We start from the raw sequence: 23,135 nt of genomic DNA, 5'->3' as shown, positions 1-23,135 counted from the left end.
AATCAATAAGCTATCTCGTCTTTTTCCCTATTCTACAAATCGCTAGTTATGAACTTGAATACTTTCTTCAGAGCAATTTTGATCTGTTTTCTGTCTGAAACCCAGGAAGAATAATTTCTGCTCACAATATAGTCTTATAGGAAAAATAAGGTTAGATTAACAACCAAATTAGCTAGAATTATGACAAGTAGTACTGGATTTACTTGCTAGCATTCAGTCTAAATTTCATGAGTGGAATGCCCTTTGATCGGGGAACTGAATACGATGCTATTCAGAGCTAGAAGAAGTGTGCGAAGAAAGGAACATCCTCAACTTCTTATATCAGGATAGATCTAACACCACATAGAGGTCAAAAACATGTCAAATTTAAGTAATGAGATGAACTATTTTTTAAAATCTTAGTTCTAGAGATAGAGCACAGAAATTTAAGATAGAATTGGAAATACAGAATATAGGCAGAATGATCAGTGAGAATGTTTTGCACAGTTTGAGTTTGCAAAAAAGGTACAAGCAGGTCTTTAAGAAACATTTAGATGCTAAAAACGAAGTGGGTGGGAGTAACCTTATACAGTTTTTGCTCACAGAGAACACTGTATACACACTAATGCATCTTGTTTCGTAGAGGTGCTGATTTCCTCTTTAGTATCTTTTCCCCCTGCAAGCTTTCATTAACATACACATTTGGTTGCCTCTCTATTTTTCCACTAGAAGTTTGCTTTTTTACGGTGAATGTTTCAGTTTTTACATAAAATTGTTGTAACACTTAAAATTACTAAAAAAGAAATTTAGTAAAAAATTCTCTATTTTCAGTTTCTTTATTCTGCACATTTGATAACATTTGTGTGTACAGCCAAACAGCTTTCTTGACTGTCAGTTGCATTTCCTATCTTATGCACTAGAAATTGCAATGCTTTATTTAAAAATGCTGGAAAATATCTGTGAAGGCAAGGGAAGGAATGCAAGACTTGAGCCCTTCATTTAAAAAAAACAACCCATTACACCTTACAAATAAAAGCCGTTTAAAAAAAAAATCTTTCAGGGCATACTGTTTAAAGGATACATACTGAAATTAGTTATTTCAATAAATATACATTGACAGCATCTTTTTTAATTCCTCCAAAATTACTCTCCTGAAGTGAAATTCTGTTTCACAGTGCTATATTCTGAGAATAATTCCTTACTAAGACCTCGTCTACACTACAAAGTTAGGTTCACATAAGCTGCCTTGCGTCGACCTAGTTATGCACGTGTCTACCCTTAAATATGTTTCCCACGGATGTAAGTGCCCCTTTACAAACACACTACCACCATCTCCTTCGTGTTGAGCCAGGGTTGATGTACTGAGGTTGATACGGCACAAGTGAAGACACTGTTACTTATGTCATCCCTAACAGTCCTCCAGAAGAGGTCTCACAATGTTTGACAATGACTGCTCTGGTGTCAATTGTGAACTACATAGCCCAGGGGTCAGAGAGACCAGAAAACCTCCCTCCCCTTTAAAGCCCCACGAATTTTTCAAATGCTTTTTTCCTGACTGTCCAGGTTGGCAAGCGCACCTAGCAGTTCTCCATTCTTATGCACAACTGCCCAGCTGACTATGCTGTCTACATGCTTCAGATAAGCTGCAGCTTGGAGTAGATAGGAGATACTGGATATGGGGAGAAGAGCCTGTGTGAGCACAGCTGTAGAAAGGTGGACATCTATAAACAGATTGCACAGTGGATGTGGGAGCAAGGATATGACATGGACCAGCAGCAGTGCCTCATGAAAGTGAAGGAACCACAACAGACATATCAGAAGGCCAGGGAGGCCAACAGTCGATCCAAGGGAGGGCAGGGATAGGATACAGAGGGACCTAGACAAATTGGAGGATTGGGCCAAAAGAAACCTGATGCGGTTCAACAAGGATAAGTGCAGGGTCCTGCACTTAGGACGGAAGAACCCAATGCACCGCTACAGACTAGGGACCGAATGGCTAGGCAGCAGTTCTGCGGAAAAGGACCTAGGGGTGACAGTGGACGAGAAGCTGGATATGAGTCAGCAGTGTGCCCTTGTTGCCAAGAAGGCCAATGGCATTTTGGGATGTATAAGTAGGGGCATAGCGAGCAGATCGAGGGACGTGATCGTTCCCCTCTATTCGACATTGGTGAGGCCTCATCTGGAGTACTGTGTCCAGTTTTGGGCCCCACACTACAAGAAGGATGTGGATAAATTGGAGAGAGTCCAGCGAAGGGCAACAAAAATGATTAGGGGTCTGGAACACATGACTTATGAGGAGAGGCTGAGGGAACTGGGATTGTTTAGTCTGCAGAAGAGAAGAATGAGGCGGAATTTGATAGCTGCTTTCAACTACCTGAGAGGTGGTTCCAGAGAGGATGGTTCTAGACTATTCTCAGTGGTAGAAGAGGACAGGACAAGGAGTAATGGTCTCAAGTTGCAGTGGGGGAGGTTTAGGTTGGATATTAGGAAAAACTTTTTCACTAAGAGGGTGGTGAAACACTGGAATGCGTTACCTAGGGAGGTAGTAGAATCTCCTTCCTTGGAAGTTTTTAAGGTCAGGCTTGACAAAGCCTTGGCTGGGATGATTTGATTGGGGATTGGTCCTGCTTTGAGCAGGGGGTTGGACGAGATGACCTCCTGAGGTCCCTTCCAACCCTGATATTCTATGATTCTATGATTCAATGCCAAGCTGCAGACCTGCCGCTTTTACAAAGAGCTACATGTCGTACTTGGCAGTGACCTCAATACCACTCCACACATCACCGTGGATAAACTCCGTGGGGCCTGAGTCACAGGCCCCCTGCCATGAACAGAAATGAGGAGAAGAAAGATAAAGGACATGCTAGTGGGAGGAGGGGTCCAGCTATGTCATGAACCAGGACCTGTTTGAGACTCCAGTCCAGTCCAGTCAGTCCCAACAGTCAAGCCTGGAGGAGCCCAATGCAGAGGAAGGAGCCACATGTGTAAGAGGAGGTTATTTACCTCTCACTGCAGGTTCTTCAAGATATGTGGTCTCTATCTGTAATCCACTGGGAGTTATGCATGCACACCACACACACAGAGTTGGAGAATTCTGAAAGTAGTGTCCACTGGTCTGCGGATGGCCCCTCACTCACCCCATGTTTCCAACCAAGGTGATAAAGGACAGGGCAGAAGGACCACATCTCCAGTTCTTCCTCTACCATGAATCTGACAGACTCGAAGCAGAGGGGAAGGAGGATGGGAAGTGGAATACAGGTAGGGACCACACATCTCAAAGAACCTCTGGTTACAGGTAAGCAACTTTCTCTTCTTTTATTAAGTGATTGTCTCTATTGTATTCCACTGAGGGTAACTGACAAATAGTCCCTAGGTTGGAGAAGGGTGTGATGAGGAGGATGGAAGGGTTGTGCAGAGAACCGCCGTGCCAAAGGAGGCATCTGATGCTAAGTCCTGCTCCAAGGCATAGAGCGTTACTAAGGTGTGCACAGAACTCCATGTGGGTGCTCTACATAGGTCTATGAGGGCATGTCTACATTACCCAAAGGATTGACGGGCAGCAATCGATCCAGCAGGGGTCGACTTATCACGTCTAGTCTAGACACGATAAATTGATCAATGAGCACTCTCCTGTCGACTCCGTTACTCCACTGAGGCAAGAGGTGCAGGCGGAGTTGATGGGGAAGAGTCAGCTGTCGACTGACCGCAGTGAAAACACCGTGGAGAGTAGATCTAAGTACGTCGACTTCAGCTACATTGTTCACATAGCTAAAGTTGCATAACTTAGATAGATTCCACCACCCCCCATTGTAGACCTTGCCTGAGAAGCACATTCTGAAGGGAGGCCATGTTGGTAGCCTGAGCTCATATCTCTCTGGTGGGGAGGAAGGCCCAACAGCTGATAGAGATTGATGAAACCAGAAATCCTCTTGGAGATGGCCTGTTCTTAGTCTCTCAGCTACGGCAATAAATGGTCTAGGGGACTTCCTGATGTCAAGGGAATGGAGTTGGTGTTCTTCTGCAGAGGTATGTGGTTTCGGGAAGAAAACAGGTAAGTGAATGGATTACTTCATGCTAAAGTGGGATACCACCTTTGGTAGAAATTTAAGGTGTAGACATAAGGAGACCTTATCCTTGTGGAATACTGTGAACGACAGATCTGCTATCATAGCTCCAAGTTCACAGACTCTTCTTACCAAAGTGATAGCAACCAGGAAGGTTGACTTTAATGGAAAGGAGAGACGTGGAAGAAGATGCCAGTAGCTCTAAGGGGGGTTTAATTGAAGCAGAGAGTACCAAATTCAAGTCGCATTGAGGTATGACCGTTTGGAGGGGAGGGAAGGTTCTGAGGAGGCCCTTCCAAAATCTAGCAGTTAGCGGATGTGTAAAATCAGAGCAACCCCTCACAGGTGGATGGAATGTGCTGACTGTCATCAGGTGGACTGTCAAAGTGCTATGGACAAGACCCAATGACTTTAAAGATAGAATGTAATCCAGGATTAGGGGAATTTCTGCCACTTCTGGTAGAACCCCTTTATGTTAGTCCAAGATGAAAAAGTCTCCATTTAGCCTGGTAACATTGTCTAGTGCAGTCCTTCCCACTGTTAGAGAGATGTCTTGTATAGCTAAGGAGCATGTCCATTCTAGAGTAGATGTCCATCCAAATACTATGCCCTGAAGTAGAGTGGATGTGGAGTGGGGTGCCAGTGTACTGGGTCAGAAGATGATCAGGGAAGTTCAGGATGGGAACTGGTGGACAGGACCACATGTGAAAGAAACTGGGGAATCAAAATTGTCTGGGCCAGAGGGCGCGTATGTGTGTGTGTGTGAGAGTGATAAGAATGACCACCTCCCTCTTTTCAGATTTTGTGGCATACTCAAGGAAGGAGCAGCAGTGGAGGGAAAGCATAGTTGAGCTGGTCTGACCAAGAGGGTAGGAGAGCATCACCCCGGGAGTGATAATCAATGGCTCCCCAGGAGCAGTACATGGTGCACTTGCTGTTGGTCTGAGAAGCAAATAGGTCTCTGGTTGGGGTCCGCCATTGTTCAAAGATGTTGTGTAGCACTGTATCGTGAAGTTCCCACTCATCATCAATCCCGAAGTGTCTGCTGAGTGAGTCCACGGGTACATTCTACATCCCTGGATAGGGTGATATGATGTTTGATGTATCAGGTCCAGAGGTTCAACATTTCTGTGCATAGAGTGGAGGATCTCACTCTCCCATGTCTCCCCTTGTTTGTTGATATAGAAAACAGTGCTGGTATTGTCTGACATGATCAGGACCTGGTGAGAGCATGTGAGTTGGACAAAGGATTTGCAAACCTTTTTGTACTGTTCAAAGTTCCATAAGACTGAGATGCATCCTGGATACTCAAAGTGTTCATGTACCTTGTATCATAAGGTCATCCACATGGGCTCCCCAGCCCACTAAAGACGCACTGGTGATGATAATTTTGTTTGGGGAGGACGGAAAAAAGGCAACTCCCACACTACATGTGGGTCAGTCTATCATAGGAGAGACGACAGTACCCTGGCTGAAACCGTCAGCCTGAGGTTCAAAGAGTAATGGTTCAGTGAGTACATGGACTGGAGCCAAGTCTGAAGGCAGCAAAGGTCACGTAGGTGCACGAAGCCATGTGGACAAGAGACAGACAAGTCGTGCCTGATACTTGAGGGTTGTTCCTGATGAGATATGACGTTCATCTCCTGAAATTTGTCAGGTATGCTTGTGCTATGGTAGAGTTTATAGTAGTCCCAATGAAGTCCAATGATTGCATGGAGTTGAGGATTGATTTCTCAATGTTGACGCTGACTCCCAGTGAAGCAAGGAGGTTGAGTAACAGGTTGGCATATGGGCTTCTTAGTGCAATTTGGCAGCCAGGAGTCAGTCGCTGAGGTACAGAAAAACAAGGAGACCATAACACTTGGCGTAAGCTGCTACAACGGAAAACATTTTGGTGAAGACTCTGGTAATGGTAGCTATTCCAAAGCTAAGTACTTGGTGTCGGAAATAGTTGGTGTCCTCCGTAAACCTGAGAAAACGTCTGGGCAGGGTAACTGTCTATGTGGAAACAAGCATCCTTCATAACAAGAGCCATGAACACACATCTTTTTCTAGAGATGGAATTATCACTGCCAATGTAACCATGCAACACTTGAGTTTGTGAATGAAATGACTGAAGTGGCAGAGGTCGAGGATTGGTCTCCAACTGCCCTTCTTTTTGGGAATCAGGAAGTTAAGTCGAGTAGAATCCTATTCCTTGATATTCTAGTGGGATGTGTTCTATTGTTCTTCACTGTAATAAGGAGTTCACTCCTTGGACGAGAATAGTGTCATGAGAGTGGTCCGAAAGGAGGTGGGGAGGAGGATTTTGGAGAAGTTAGCATTACAACAAAATTAAAGAATACCACTCATTTCTTCAAGATCAAACTTCTTATATCCACAAATGTACCAGTCAGGATGGATAAAAATCAATGATTAAAAAAAAAAATTAAAAAAAATGTTTTTTATTTAAATCAGATTTTTTTGATAAAATGCTTTTTGAGGAAAAAAGCAATCTAAAAATAGTTTTAATTAAGATACATTATAGCTCAAAGATATCTCATCATGGAATAGGGATTATAAATTCTAATTCTATAAAATGAGACAATATATTCATGTCATGTTTAAGAAAAGTTTTGTAAATGAGTTCCAATAGTTCATGGATTAGGGACCCAATCTAATGGGGTTCCACAGGCTTCTGTACAGTTTATTTAGGTTAATCTTTCTATCTACCCAATGAGACTCAGTGCTCAGTCTAGAAGATACCATCAGAGATGCTTCGTTTTGCAGTTCTCAAACTGTGGATTTGTGTCTCCAGAGGTAACATGCTTGTTAACAGCAAAAATGTTTTTAAATAAATAAATAAATGTACAGAAGTGAGAAATAATAGACCTCAACTCCAGAGTCCTTCTGCAAATTTGTGTACACAGAGTCAATCCCTTACCTCTCTTTAAAAGTGCAAAGTTTCAAAAAGTTAAATGAATAGAAGATTCATTGTTGGGGCCGAATAGATCTGGATCAGGAGAAGAAGTCTGTAGATAAATGTGAGAAGCAAGGGACATATGCTTGTTTTGTTAAAATATTATATGTTTGCTGTTGAAGAAAAAAAATCCAGAATACTTAACGTTGTTGTTTTAGTTAAATAAAACAATTTAAATATCTGTCTGGTGATGTTCTCCTCCTAACACAGCATGGTAAGAAACTCCTCCAAATGTTAAAGATTAACCTGTTGAATTGGAGATAGTTCACCTCCCAGTGACTTCATAAATATCTGCTTCAATTACCTTTGGTAAATGAAATAACCAAACAATCATTCATTTTCTGATATAGCTGTAAAACTAATCTGAAAACTTTTCAAAATAAATCACTGTTTAAAAACATAGTGTGTATCTTTTAAAAATGAAACCTACATCTATCTCTGAGTTGTGAAGAATATGTATTAAGGTTATAACAACCAACAAGAATGCACTTCTATGTAGAAATCCCTGATTAAATCGAGTCTTCCTGACCAGTGATTTAAATCAATTTGATTTAAATCAAATCCACCCTGGTACCAGACATATTCCCGTGTATCATTATAGGGAAACGTAAGCAGTTTGTCACTGGAATCCCAACAAGATACATTTGACAGAAAATGCATGGCTCCAAGACAGCTTTGAAACATTAATCCGACAGACAAACTGACAACTGCAGTAACTGCAAAGTTCCAAAATAACATAAAAAGAATTTTAGGCACCCTTTTAGTAGAGATCAATTGAAATACAGTTTGCAGAATATGCATGTAAATGGCAAACCTACTAGTTCAGGTGATAATTAATTCAGGGAAGTCCTATGCCTGTGTTATAAAGGAGGTCAGACTAGATGATCACAATGGTCTCTTCTGCTTTACCATCTAATTCAAAGTTCAGAATTCAAAGTTCTGTCAGATAAGCGGATTATGAAAACCATGGTTTAATGTGAAACTGAATCTGAATCACAAAAATCATGACTAAATTAACTGTTTCAAGCATAGGAAACAGGAAAAATATGTTTAAATTCTAGAAGTCAGACTTTCTAACCAACACCACAAATTCAACTTACAACACTGAGCAGTATTAAAAATAGTTTTATCTGACATACCTTTTCTATCTGTTTTCTGAGAAGGGATGGACGATGTGGGTGTAGGCAGTTTTGATAAAGTAGATGCTCCATTAGCATCAAAAGATTTCTTTGGCTGGTGATCAGATTGTAGAGAAAATGGAGTAGGAGGAACAGTGCTTGGGGTAGCAGTTGGATGAACCACTGGTTTGATGGGATGTTGTACTGGAGTAGAACTACTGTGAGTCTCTGCTCTTGGCAGTCTGTAGTCTCTGTCATTGTGTCTGCTTGTCTGAGACAAAATATTCTGAGGGAGTATACTACTGGCATCACTGGAATGCTTGTCTTCCACTGTTGTAGGGTTCACAAAGAACGTTGCAATAAGAAAAAAAAAGATTAAGTTAGAAACTTCACTAACATTGCAAGGACTATGACTAATTCAGTAGCATACTAATGTTTAAATTTGATTAGGTTTTCATTATTTTTTTTAAAAATCTCAACTGCCAGCACAATAGCTATTAACAGCTCAGTACTGGCAAACAATCTGATTTTACTCACTGACAACATGCCCCTTCTCAAACACTATTGGATCTTTGCCGAATTTAGAATTCCAATAAAGTAATCTTGTTAAGGACAAACTATTTTGTAGTGAGTTTTCTAATTTCCAAGGTCATTTTTAAAGATTCCATTAACACACTGACCAAAATGAAATATTTGCATATGCTATATTTAATCTGAGAGACTAAATTATGGCAGACCTCTCTGTGCAAAATTTTCACGTTTTCTGAATTTCTCTTCTATACGCCATGTTTGTCTCCTGTTCGGTTTTTTTAATACAACCGAATTTTGAATTCTTGTTTTTAAAAGGATAAAAAATGGACAAATTCAGCTTCAAGCCATTTTGATTAGCATCATATAAAACTTAAAACATATATGAACTTCTTAATTTGCATGCTGTCACATAACAGTGACTTTAGTATGTTACATTGGGGATTGACAAGCATGCAGAGTATGGTTCACCCTTCATGATTGCTAGTTTCTCATCTGTCATGCAACCTTACCACTGGCAATGATGCAAACTGACATGAAATTCACTAAAGCAAATATTTATTGCAATTAGGACTGTGAAATGATTTTCAAAAATTATCACAATTAATCGCAGTTTCAGTCGTACTGTTAACAACAGAATAGCATTTACTTAAATATTTTTGGATTTATTCTACATTTTCAAATATATTGATTTCAATTACAACACAGAATACAAAGTGTACAGTGCTCACTTTATATTATTTTTTATTACAAATATCCGCACTGTAAAAAAGCCAAAAGATTGTATTTTTCAATTCACCTCGTAAGTACTGTAGTGCCATCTCAATGTGAAAGTGCAATTTACAAATGCAGAATTATTATATTTTACATAACTGCATTCAAAAATAAAACAATGTAAAACTTTAGAGCCTACAAGTGCACTCAGTCCTACTTCTTGTTCAGCCAGTCGCTAAGACAAACAAGTTCGTTTACATTTACGGGAAATAATGCTGCCCACCTCTTATTTACAACGTCACTAGAAACTGAGACCACGCATTCAAATGGCACTGTTGTAGCTGACACTGCAAGGTGTTTACATGCCAGATATGCTAAACATTTCTATGCCCCTTCATGCTTTGACCACCATTCCAGAGGACATGCTTCCATACTAATGATAGGTTCTGCTCCATAATGATCCAAAGCACATTCATTTTCATCATCATGAGTAAGAAGCCATCAACAGAATGCTGATTTTCTTTTATGGTGGTTTGGGTTCTGTAGTTTCCAAATTGGAGCATTTCTCTTTTAAGACTTTTGGCAGCATGTTCCACACCTTGTCCCTCTCAGATTTCGGAAGGCACTTCAGATTCTTAATCTTGGGTCAAGTACTGTAGCTATCTTTAGAAAACTCACATGGGTACCTTCTTTGAGTTTTGTCAGATACGTAATGAAAATGTTCTTAAACTGAACAATGTATTGTTCAGTTGAACAGTCGTCATCCGAGACTGCCATATCATGAAATACATGGCAGAATGCAGGTAAAACCATGGACCAGTTCCCCCCACCCCACCCCCAAAGAGTTCAGTCACAAATTTAATTAATGCATTATTTTTTTAAAAAGCGTCATCAGCATGGAAGCATGCCCTCTAGAATGGTGGTCCAAGCATGAAAGGGCATGCGAATGTTTAGCATATCTGGCACATAAATACCTTGCAATGCCAGTTACAAAAGTGCCATAGGAACACTTTCAGATGACACTGTAAATAAGAAGCAGACAGCATTATCTCCTGTAAAGGTAAACAGACTTCTCTGGCTTAGCAATTTGCTGAACAAGAAGTAGGACTGAGTGGACTTGCAGACTCTGAAGTTTTACATTGTTTTGTTTCTGAGTGCAGTTATTTAACAAAAAAAATCTATATTTGTAAGTTGCACTTTCACAATAGATTGCACTACAGTACTTGTATGAGGTGAACTGAAAAATACAATTTCTTTTGTTTCTTTTTTACAATGCAAATATTTGTAATAAAAAATAATATAAAGTGAGCACTATACACTTTGTATTCTGTATTGTAACTGAAATCAATATATTTGAAAATGTAGAAAAAAATCCAAAAATATGTAACAAATTTAAATTGGAATTCTATTAACAGTGTGATTAAAACAGTGATGAATCACGATTTATTTTTGAATTGAGTTAATTTGTTTTGAGTTAATCAAGTGAATTAACTGTGATTGACAGCCCTAACTGCAATATGCAATTTCTGCATCTATTCTTCCTGAAATGTGCATTTTCTTTATACAGTGCAGCACCAGTTAAAACAGAATATATTTTCTCCAGATATTAGTATCCTGCTCACCTGCGATTTATGAAGAAATAGTGCTAATAGTCAGGCCCTTTTAAGCCTCTAGTATCTTACGTATTGAAGAAAAAATGCTGGGAGAAGACTATCACAGCAGCTACAGAAAAAGATTTTGTCCTCAAGCTGAAGGACAAATGCTGCACAAATAGTAGCCCACAGTGAGTGATAATTACAAAACAGGAATACTAACATGGAACAAAGATATAAGTGAATGTTTTAGTTGGATAGGCTCAAAGCTACTCTGAGACATCATCATCGGTGGGCCAGAACATTTGGAGAAGTTGTCTGTAGTTACAATAGTAGATCTTAGGAAAAAAATAAGCTGGGCCACCTTGACTCACTGCCACAAAAAGCACACGCTAGGGAAGAGGGATTTCCTTTTTTAGTTTGGCAAAGACAAGTACTGAGAGGAAGTATGCAATGCACACAAACCAAGAGCATTTAATTATATAAAAAAATAAATAAATAAAAAACCCCAACATACTTCCACTGGCGAATCCACTGGCAGCAGTCGCCTGCATCACCTCTCTTCTGTAGTCCCTATCTTTTGGGAAACTGTTAACTGATATTTTGCTTGCTTCTTTTTGTCTCTGCTCTCTGCAAAAAATACAAATAAAGTAAAAACTCCAAGTACAATGTTTTCTAGATTATATGCTTTTATTTTTTAATCAAAGTATATCTATACCTTTCAAGCCACTCTTTTGGTTTTTCCCACTGTGAAACTTCTGTTCGGCAGTTATAGTAGTATTTTTTGCCAGAAGAGCTGATGTGCTCAGACCAGTCATCCGCAGAATCATAGGACTTTGAAAATATGAACAACAATGTTGGAGAAATGACTACTTGACAGTTTTCAAGTAAGTTATATAGACTCTACTATATTCAAAGTTGCAAGATGTGTAGACTTTTTCCTTCACATCCACTTTGAAACCACTGTACATAAGGGACAATGTAATGTCCCTCCCCTATCACCTCCCACAACAATACTGCTTTCCAGCTGCTTCAAACAATACACAGCTTCTCCTATCTCATCTTACAACCCTGACGAAATTATAGCATAAATTGAGATCTGGTGCTACATTCATTGGATCATTGTAACATCACTACTGTCTACATGAAAGTCTTCAGTATTCTAATGATTTTGGATCTTATATTTCTGCAACTGAAGAACCTCCTCAAAATGTCCAGATGATGTAAATAAAAAAAAACTAATGTTTTTTGATATGTTACATTTTAGAAAATAATATTTGGAGGATTATCTCTGTTTTTCCCCATGCCCCAGAACAATTTTTAACACCAACCAGTGTAATCACAGCAATTTTTGGTAACTGAGTGCTTGAAGCATAGGAAGTGGTATGTGCTAGCCAGTTAAGCAATAAAGCTTAAAACCCTATTACTGCTTCCCATAAGGTTCCAAAAAAATAAAGAGCCCGCGGAGTTAGGTCAGTCTACTGCTGTGGAACCAAGATACTAGAGTAAGATCCTTGCAAATGATATATTTAGGGAAAGTACTTTTCTCAATTGCTATGTGTCTTTTCGATTAAAACCGTCAAAGGCAAGACAGGTACATCTGGAAACCCAAATGACAATTAGCTATACTGAAACCATCTAACATATAACCTCTGCCAACTGCAATTTGTTCCCGCCATTTTTAGTATATAATCACCACTTAGGTTTAATAATTCAATAAAATATGCAGAACTTCACCCTCCATAATTTAATCAAAAATAGTATATATAAAACTGCCTAAGACATATTTGGACATTGATGACCATTAATACTTACTGCATCTGAAGTTTTACTTGGATTATTGCTTGGATTAGAAGAATGTGAATTTGAGCTATGAAGAGCACTGTGGTTATGTGAATTTTCTTGTGGAGAGTAACTGGTCCCTAAAACACACAAATATAGTTCACCATGAATGTTTCTATACAAATTAAACATACTGTATTTCAGAGCACGGAAGTATGTCAATGTTTTAATTAAAAGTGCTGTGTATCTTATTTTTATCCTTCCTCACATCCATATACTAAATACACTTCACTATGGATCTCTATTAAGGGAAAGTTTGAAGTTATTCATGGAATTTTCTATCAATCAGTCTTTGATTTACATATAGTATATATGATGCAGCTATGTGAAAATATCTTCCACTTTCTACCAATAATTTAAAAAAAATAAAAAATTTATAGTTTATATCTATTTGTAAGATTCAATTCATGTATCTGAGTAGTTCAATCCAGGTTTCTCCAGAAGAGACTCAACTATCAAGCCACTAGAATTTAGAGAGTTGAAAGCAGAATTACTGAAGCTCCAGCTAAGAGAGGCCACAAAAGCAAGAGTTATCAACAGATTAAATTTGGACTGAATAACATTTTCCCATCCATTTTGATATAACAATAAGGTTATTTTAGACATTTGTCAAATATAAGGAAGAGGAAAACTACAATTTAGTGGAGTGATATGTTTCAACAAAGTCATAAATGCAGTGGAGAATCTAAGTCACGCTGCAATACTCACAATACAAGTATACTTTATAGTATTTAATAAGATTCTAAAGTATTTGACTATAAAACTGGTGTTCAATCCTGGAAGACATAATGAAGTTCTACCCTAAAAGAACTAACAGCAGCATTGTGAGATTCCATGTTTAAATTTTAAAAAATTTGCTTAGTTTACAAGTTTAAAAAAAAATAGGTTTCCTAATTTCCAACCCTACAAACTCAGCCTGAAATCTGAAAATAAAGTAGTATTATTTCCTGACTGTACCTCCTAAGTAAATGATTATGGCTGTACAAGGATAAGAGAGGGTAGAAAATGGTTCAATTTTTTTGCCCTAGTTAATAATTTTCTTATGATATACAAACCACAACAGACTCCAAATCAGACTGTTTTTTCTGCAGGACCAATGTGAGCCAAAAAAAAGTAATAAAAAATCATCACAAACACATTATTTCTACAATGCCTAAAAGTGTATTTGGATATTAAATGAACACATATATGTAACAGATTTGTTCATTAAAAAGGCTCATTTTACATACAAGTGATAAGTCAAAGACTTACTAGTTTTAGACACACTAAATTTCAGTTTCTTCACAGAATTGTAAAAGAAAGTGAAATTATCTAATAAATTATTTAATTCCATCCCCTTGTCAAAGCAGGAATGTTTCCTGACCTATAGTATTACAGTGACATCAAGTCTCTCCATAATTATGTTCAAAACCACCTTTCCCTCAGAAGAATGGTTTTAACCACCCTCCTCATTTGCCAAAACTATATATGTGTGAAGTTTTACATATATGATCTTTTGCCAAGGTAGACTAATAAGTTTGAGGCAAATCAAAGAAGGCTTTTTGGAGATAAGAAGCATACTTCCTGAAAAAAATAATCTTCCTAACTTTGTCTCATTGTTTCTCTAAGAGCACGTCTACACTGCAGCTGACGGTGTGATTTGCAGCTCATGTAGACACTGCCACATCCTAACCGCTATTTTTAGCGAGCTAGTTAAATTAAGGACAGCACAGTTAGGTCTACACAAACAGTCACACCCACAGCTACAGATACCCTAAGAGCTTGGTCTGGAAGATTCAAATTCAGTTTCCTTCACTTGGTCTTGAGGTAGACTAGGGCCTTTGCACTATTTCCATGAAGTTGATGGATAGAGTTCAGAAATGAATGCAAGCTTGACCATGTCTGCATGTGACCCTACAGAATTATCACTGGTTCGAGCCTAGCAAAGCATCCAAGTTCTGTACAGACTGAGGCTAAATTTCAGATTGGCCCTGACTACCATGTCACAGGCTCTAAGATGTAGGCTTAGACTTCTGGCCTCCCTCCTTAGGTCCTATTTGAACTGCCAAGCCATTCAACTCCGGAAACCCAACGTGCAACAATTTCACTACAGATTTTTCACCTTTAATTCATGACACCATTGTGTTAACTGATTCCTTATCTTCTGTGTTACCACAACAAATACACAAGACTTTTGAAAACGCTGGTTATCTGCATCACGGATCATTTAAAACAGGCTGCAGTTACAATGTGCTGTTGCAGTCTTCTTACAATAAAATTTATCTATTTTTAAGGCAGATGGACAAGGTGGATGGTACAGAATTAAGATATTTTGGGTGACATGTAACATACATTTTATGGAGTATAAACCTGATTTCTATGCATCCGATGAAGTGAGTTGTAGCTCACGAAAGCTTATGCTCTAATAAATTTGTTAGTCTCTAAGGTGCCACAAGTACTCCTGTTCTTTTCACGGATACAGACTAACACAGCTGCTATTCTGAAACTGACTTTCTAATGTTGGTTTTTTAAATTGCAAAATTTTTCATGTTTCTCCCTGCAATTAGAGCCTACCTCCAACAAAATTTTAATTTGGGAATGCTTTAAAAAAATTGTTTTTGTCACAAATGTCAGTTAAATTTAAAAAGGTTTTCTTCTTAAATGCCAGTCCTGTAAAGTGAAACTGAGTTAATTCCTTCTTGTGCAGTGTACCACACCAAAAGGTAGTTAATGTTGGGATCTTTGCAGCAGCATTCTGAATGGGGCAAGACTACGTTTGTCAAGGCCAGAGACAAGAATGTAACAATAGTCAAGATGCAGGATGATGAGGGCTTGAACAAAAATTTTAGCCGTGTGGAAGGCAGGCAGAGAGTAGGGAAATACAGTCGCATCCTATTTTGTCTGTTCTCTTTTTGAAAAATAACGAGATCACATGTTGAGCGCAGTGGAGAAAGGAAGGAGAAAGTTTAAGGAGGGAGCCAAATTTGATGAAAAGGCAGTTCGGATTGCAGGTACAGGATCCGGTTAGACTGGAAAAGTAAAGGTGATTAGCTAGGAAAATGACAGAACGGAAGGAAGAGAGAATAAGTCTATAGTGGAGGAAGTCAACATAGCCATGGGATTTCTGCTAGAGAACGGGAGAAGAGAAAACAGATGTTGGGTGAGCCAGGGATAGAAGCTGGTAGAGCAGATTTTGCAATGGAAGAGAGGGACAAAGAAGTCAAGGGTGGAAAAGAGTGCAGAATAGAGATGACCAGATCAAAGGAAGAAAGGATGAGAGCAGAAGAGAAGTCATGAACACTGCTGAGCTAAGAGTCATGGAAGCACCAAGTGGCAAAGTCAGAGGGAGGGTGCAAGTGGGCGATGTTGAAAGAGACCAGGTGGCGGTCAGAGAGAGATCATATATCAAAGGAGAGATGAGGAGGAGAGTAGTGCTTAGTGAAGACCAAGTTCAGTGAATGGCCATTCTGGAGTGTTGAACCAGCACTGCAGGTCAAAAGCAATGCAAGGGTGAGGAGAGAGGCAGCTACAGAGCTGGATGGGTCACCAACACAATAGTTAAAGTACCAAGGATAAGTGTAGAACAACGAGAGGAAATGAGAGCCAGTTGAAATCACAGAGGAAGGCAGACAGGGAGAAGCCGGGCAGAGGGTAGATGAGGGGGGAGAATAGTTTGATGCAGTGCAGTTCAAATGACAAGAGTTGGAAACGGAGTGAGAACGTGTTGGAAGCAGCAGGAATGGCATAAGAGAAGCCAGACCCCTCCATTATGGTCCCCATTAGGGTCTCTACTTCATTGTAGGACTAGAAACAGGCTGACATCAGGAACTGGCTCCCATCCTGCAAGTGATACTCTTGGGGACAGTAGCCACCTGAAAAGAAAGTAATAAGTCCTTGGAGTTAATGTCCAGGTTTCCAGGGAAGAAGAGAACTGGGCAAAAAAATACAGGAGAGCAGAGGGAAAGACTGACCAGGCAGCTAGGCAGCTCTGCAAGGGAGAAAGAAACTAGCCATCCAGTCAGCAAGCGCAAAAGGGATGACCAGGCAATGAGAAGCAAATGTAGGAGAACAGACCAGACTGAGGGGGAAATTAAATGAACAAAAAAGAGACAAGGTTAAAAAAATACTTATTGCATTACAGACTATTAAATATATCTTCCTACTACCCTATTTCCCTATAAACAATTGCGGTAGTTGTCACAGGGGTGCCTGACTCATCGTGCATTCAGTGAGGAGTAGTCCAAGACACTGAATTTTGAGACACCTACACTAAAGAAAGCAGATATAACTCACCACACACAGAGAACAGATGATGTTAGAAGGTGACAGTCACTTTTCAGAGAAGACCTGTCCTTACAACTAAACATAAAAATAGACTAAGAAAAAAAAATAGGTGTCAATTTCTGTCCTGTAAAATGCATCTAGATTTTTACCCTTTGTCACTATATGAATGGGGTTAGGGCCACCAAGGTCTTCACTATCTAGATTTGAGTTCTCTAGCACGTCCAGCTCTTTCAATAGAAATATTTTTTCTCCCCTTCCCCCCGTCCCACCATTTCATTCTGAATGACCTGCAGTAATATGAAGTCAGTACGTATCTAGTTATCCACCAAGACATTCCCACTAACTCCACCGGGGCACAAGCTGCAACCATCTACACACATAACACTGTTTTTTCTACCCTGTTCTGTCACACTTGCAGCCCAGGACATTAACCCTAGTCACTTAGTGGCCAACATCCATGTTTGACCATCAATTATACTTCAACGAGAACTCTGTGCACATAATAGAAAGTTTTAGCTTTAAAGTTTGCTCACAGACCAGCACTGCAATAAAAACAGCGTTAACACTGAAGAATATTCTGAAGACTGGAATGCCACACTTGCAGCTTCACTTAAAAATCAGCAAGTCCAGTTCTGCTATAGTGAGAAAAATCTCTTAAAGCACGGCAGCTTCATGTTTACTAGGCTAAGAGTGCAATCATGGACATATGCCTACTATTACACGGCAGTACCCAGAACAATCTTCCAAGAAAGAGCTGTTATTTGTGTCCAAGCACTAACAACAAGTTAGAAAGATGAGATGTTCTTGTGAGTATACACAATTCTTTTGTACAGCATTCTTTGCAAGCATGAATGCTGTAAAGCTTCCCACCACCCTGAACACTAAAAAAAATTGCTCCCATTTTGTATTTACACTTTAAACGTTTTAAGAATAAGACCTTGTTTCTTGAAGACTGAAAAATTCTATTTATCTAGTTCCACTATATTTTTCCTCTTCCCTCTTTTCATATTTGATACAGTCACATAAAACAAGTAAGCATTCCGTTAGTTCCTGTTACTTATTTTGACTCAATACTGTGATAGTAGCAAAGCTTTTATCACAGCCACAGCTATCAACACACTAAGACTGAGTGCTCCTTTCTTTGCATTTCTCCACCTATTTGAAGAAAATCTTAAATCACTCATGAATACTAAATCTCGATCTCTCCCACAGAGTTACTGCACATGATATATTGCGATCCACGCCTGAAAACTATGTAAAAGTCCTTGCAAATGGAACACTTACCAAACTGAATATTGCAAGCACTCTACATTACGGAGCAGGAGGCCCTTGATGAGGGTAGACTAGTTTAAATCAAAAATTTAAATCAGCAATTTTAATCATGATTTAAACCAGCTTCTGGCAATTTAGGCCTTAACATAGGTTTCTATAATTTAAAATAGGTTTCTTTTAAAAAATAAAAATGTGTTTAGTTTAAAAAAAGCCTCTAAGTTAAATAAAACAAGCCAATTCAATTTGAAAAAAAAATCAAATAAAAAAAATGTTAATGAATTTTTGTCTATGCTGACCTTGCTGAACCATGGTTAAGGTTGAACGGAGCTTCGTTAAGAAAAGATTTTCAAGTGCTCTAAAAATCCCCATGCATAATGACCTGAAAATTGCTATGCCTACAGAGAAGCATAGTAGAGTTTGTGGTGCAAATTCAAGAGCGACTCCGCTGAAACCACTATTACTTGAAGCCCAAGAAATGAGAGTTCAATAAAGACACAATGGAATTCTTTGGATACATTGTTCCACCTGAGGCACCCACCACCCTACACAAGTCCCTGGTGGCAATATCCGGCTGTTCCACGCAAGGACGTATATGGGCGCAGTGACTCCTGGGATTCGCGAATTTCTACAGCAATTTAGTCATTTGATCCAAGGGGTCCCAAGATAGTGTCCCCCATAAAATAACCTGCTTTTAAAATGTTCAGGTTCTTGTATCTTTTTTCCCCCACAATTAAGGAAAAACTGAATGAACGCTTTTATTGTACATAATCCTACATCTGTGAAGTTCAACTTTCATGATAAAGAGATTGCACTATAATAATTGTAGTAGGTGAACTGAAAAATACTATTGTTTTTTACAGTGCAAATATTGGAATAAAAAATAAATATAAAGTGAACACTGTACACTTTGCATTCTGTGTTGTAATGTACATAAGAATGTCCATACTAGGCCAGACCAAAGGTCCATCCAGCCCAGTATCCTGTCTGCCAACAGTGGCCAATGCCAGGTGCCCCAGAAGGAGTGAATAGAACAGGTAATGATCAAGTGATCTCTCTCCAGCCATCCATCTCCACTCTCTGACAAACAGAGGCTAGGGACACCATTGCTTAACCATCCTGGCTAATAGCCATTAAATGGACTTAACCTCCATGAATTTATCTAGTTCTCTTTTAAACCTTGTTATAGTCCTAGCCTTCACAACTTCCTCATGCAAGGAGTTCCACAGGTTTACTGTGCGCTGTGTGAAAAAGAACTTCCATTTATTTGTTTTAAACCTGCTGCCCATTAATTTCATTTGGTGGCCCCTAGTTCTTATATTATGGGAACAAGTAAATAACTTTTCCTTATTCACTTTCTCCAAACCACTCATGATTTTATATATCTCTATCATATTCCCCCTTAGTCTCCTCTTTTCCAAGCTGAAAAGTCCTAGCCTCTTTACTCTCTCCTCATATGGGACCCGTTCCAAACCCCTAATCATTTTAGTTGTCCTTCTCTGAACTTTTTCTAATGCCAGTATATCTTTTTTTGAGATGAGATGACCACATCTGTATGCAGTATTCAAGAAGTGGGCATACCATGGATTTATATAAGGGCAATAAGATATTCTCCATCTTATTCTCTATCCCTTTTTTAATGATTCCTAACATCCTGTTTGCTTTTTTGACTGCTGCTGCACACTGGACGTCTTCAGAGAACTATCCATGATGACTCCAAGATCTCTTTCCTGATTAGTTGTAGCTAAATTAGCCCCATCACATTGTATGCAGAGTTGGGGTTATTTTTTCCAATGTGCATTACTTTACGTTTATCCACATTAAATAGAAATCAATATATCTGAAGATGTAGAAAACATCCAAAAATATTTAAATAAATGGTATTCTGTTATTGTTTAATCGCGCGATTAATTGCGATTAATTTTTTTAATCACTTGACAGCCCTAGTATTTTTAGTAAAAGTCATGGACAGGTCACGGGACGTAAACAAAAATTCACAGCCTGTGACCTGTCCATGACTTTTACTAAAAATACCCGCCGTGACTAAAACTTGGGCGGGGGAGCCTCGGGTGCTCAGAGGGGAGAGGAGGTCCGGGGGCACCGTGGATGCTGGGGGAGGTGGCCTGGATCCCTGCTAGTACTGGGGGGGGAGACTGCAGCATATGGCCCCGGACTCCCACTGTTGATATGGGGGGGGCACGTGGAGAAGAAGGGTTGGCGGGCTGGCAGGGGCTTCCTACTCAGCTCCGCATCCCTGCAACTCCTAGGCAGTGGAGGCAGGGGCCAGGGAGGGGCTCTGCTGCTCCCGCCACAAGCGCCAGCTGCTGCAGCTCCCGCAGCTCCCGTTGGCCAGGAACCACAGCCAATGGGAGCTGCAGGTGCGGGGCTGTGGACATGGGCTGCATGGAGACACACCCTCCCCCTCCCGCCTAGAAGCTGCAGGGAGGCCATGCCAGTGGGAGCGAGGAAGCGCCCCACCATGAGGTAAGTGCCCCCCGCATCCACACTCCCCAACAAGCTGCCCCTAGCCCTGTGCCCCCTCCCACACACCCAAACTGCTGCTGCTGGCCCAGGGGCTGCCCAGCTCAGGCAGCCCCTGAGCCAGCATCAGCTGCTACAGAAGTCACAGAGATCACGGAAAGTCACAGAATCCGTGACCTCCATGACAGAATAGTCTTGTATCATAATTAACGCTGAGAGTCTATTTCTTCCACAGGATACCTGCCTCATTCAATTCACAGGACAGAAACTACCTAGAAAATGAGGCAGCTGCTCAATATTTGTATCACCATTCTGTTTAGATGGCCTGCATAATTTACTGGTTTCAGAGTAGCAGCCGTGTTAGTCTGTATTTGCAAAAAGAAAAGGAGTACTTCTGGCACCTTAGAGACTAACAAATTTATTTGAGCATAAGCTTTCATGAGCTATAGCTCACTTCATCGGATGAGTTCAGTGGAAAATACAGTGGGGAGATTTATATACATAGAGAACATGAAACAATGGGTGTTACCATACACACTGTAACGAGAGTGATCACTTAAGATGAGATATTACCAGCAGGAGAGCAGGGGGGAGAGGGGGGGAACCTTTTGTAGTGATAATCAAGGTGGGCCATTTCCAGAAGTTGACACGAAGGTCTGAGGAACAGTGGGGGGGTGGGGAAATAGTTTTACTTTGTGTAATGACACATCCACTCCCAGTCTCTATTCAAGCCTAAGTTAATTGTATCCCATTTGCAAATTAATTCCAACTCAGTAGTCTCTCATTGGAGTCTGTTTTTGAAGTTTTTTTGTTGAAGAATTGCCACTTTTAGGTCTGTAATCGAGTGACCAAAGAGACTGAAGTGTTCTCCGACTGGTTTTTGAATGTTATAATTCTTGACGTCTGATCTGTGTCCATTTATTCTTTTACGTAGAGACTGTCCAGTTTGACCAATGTACATGGCAGAGGGGCATTGCTGGCACATGATGGCATATATCACATTGGTAGATGTGCAGGTGATAGTGTGGCTGATGTGATTAGGCCCTATGATGGTGTCCCCTGAATAGATATGTGGACACAGTTGGCAATGGGCTTTGTTGCAAGGATAGGTTCCGGGGTTAGTGGTTCTGTTGAAATTTTCTTCTGTAGACAAGCCCTCACTAACAAAATGCTTCATTAGTTGTGCATTAATGTTGTTTTAGAAGTGCTCCACACCATTCCTATACACTGATCCCCTTACCCAAGACGGCATCACTGCCCTAAGGAGGCCCTCAGGGAAATTAAAGCATGCCTCCTTAACACATGGAAGATGGTGGGGAAGGTGAAAAAGAACAGTGTTGTGAAAAGCAAAGAGAGGTAATATTCTTGGAAATAAAGGATGTTTAATGCTGCAAACACAAGCCTCCTGAAATGCCTGCATCAGCTCTAGCAAGCTGCTGCAAATTCTTCCCAGATTAAAACTGCTGCATGTAAGAGTATAAATAGGAACAAGAATTTGGAGTTGTGGTCTACAAAGAAATGGCAAGTTTTTTTAGGGCAGGGTAAGGTTATGTCATATTCCTGGGCCTTAATGTCATCTTTCCCAGGGCAGACCTAAAATTTTGTGGGAAGTGATGAGAGACATAACCTTCACTCTGCATTGTCTGGCTTTAGTTTATGCCTTCTTTGCCCTAAAGGGACATGAGGAAGGAAATATAGTGTTGTGATGTGGCAGGAATTACCTTAACTCTGCATTTCCTATTTAACCTTTGCATTTTTTTTTTTTTTTTTTGAGTGTTCCCTGATTTTTGGAGGTTGTAATGTTAAAGTGCCAACTTCCATGTTCTAGAAGGGTATAAGGCACAATGATAAGCAACCTGGACTCATGTTTAACAAAGATTTATGTTAGCCAGTCACACTTTAGCCCATGAAATAAACAAAGGCTGAACGTTCTTAGCTGCTTTCCAGTAAAGGGAAGTATATTCCATAACCAAAGCTGAACTTCTTGCCCTTCCCTTTCATCTTCCAAATAGAAGATCAATTTTTATTCTTGTTTTTAATTTCTTTTCCTTTGCTATACCTCTAATACCAACAAAGGAAAATATGTAACATATCCAGATACAATGTTTTTTCCCCTCTACCTGGCTTGAACAGACACTAGTCATTTGTTCCTTCAAAACTCTCCCCCTCTCCAACATCCCAGCCAGCTTAATCTTAAATGAATAAGTGGACAGTCTTTTAGTTCCTACATCCTCATACATTGTCACTAGGATATGAAAATGATAGTTCAAATGCCACAGCAGAAACATTAGGCAACAAGCTTACTGTAAATTAAAATGATCTTCAA

At 39.8% G+C, this 23,135-nt stretch overlaps 1 protein-coding gene across 12 annotated transcripts in view; it reads right to left on the bottom strand.

The window, feature by feature from the left end:
• WAC (WW domain containing adaptor with coiled-coil) overlaps nucleotides 1–23,135 on the bottom strand; it is a 128,654-nt gene that overhangs the window by 59,739 nt on the left and 45,780 nt on the right. For 8 of the 12 annotated variants that reach the window (XR_006289088.1, XR_006289090.1, XR_006289089.1 and 5 more), the window contains 4 exons: nucleotides 12,770–12,876; nucleotides 11,673–11,803; nucleotides 11,472–11,584; nucleotides 8,142–8,450 (listed from right to left, as the gene is read on the bottom strand). Coding sequence is in view for 9 of the 12 variants with exons in the window: in XM_043541390.1 (XP_043397325.1) it covers nucleotides 8,142–8,450; nucleotides 11,472–11,584; nucleotides 11,673–11,803; nucleotides 12,770–12,876 (660 nt within the window). In the remaining 3 variants the exon portion in view is untranslated. The remainder of the gene's footprint in view (nucleotides 1–8,141; nucleotides 8,451–11,471; nucleotides 11,585–11,672; nucleotides 11,804–12,769; nucleotides 12,877–23,135) is intronic. The other 4 variants (XM_037890918.2, XM_043541389.1, XM_043541392.1 and 1 more) reach the window with 1 other exon arrangement.

Source organism: Chelonia mydas, chromosome 2, assembly GCF_015237465.2.
Source record: "Chelonia mydas isolate rCheMyd1 chromosome 2, rCheMyd1.pri.v2, whole genome shotgun sequence".
Taxonomy (NCBI): Eukaryota; Metazoa; Chordata; order Testudines; family Cheloniidae; genus Chelonia; species Chelonia mydas.
The sequence above is the reverse complement of the archived record's forward strand: the minus strand, read 5'-3'. Positions and strand labels throughout refer to the sequence as shown.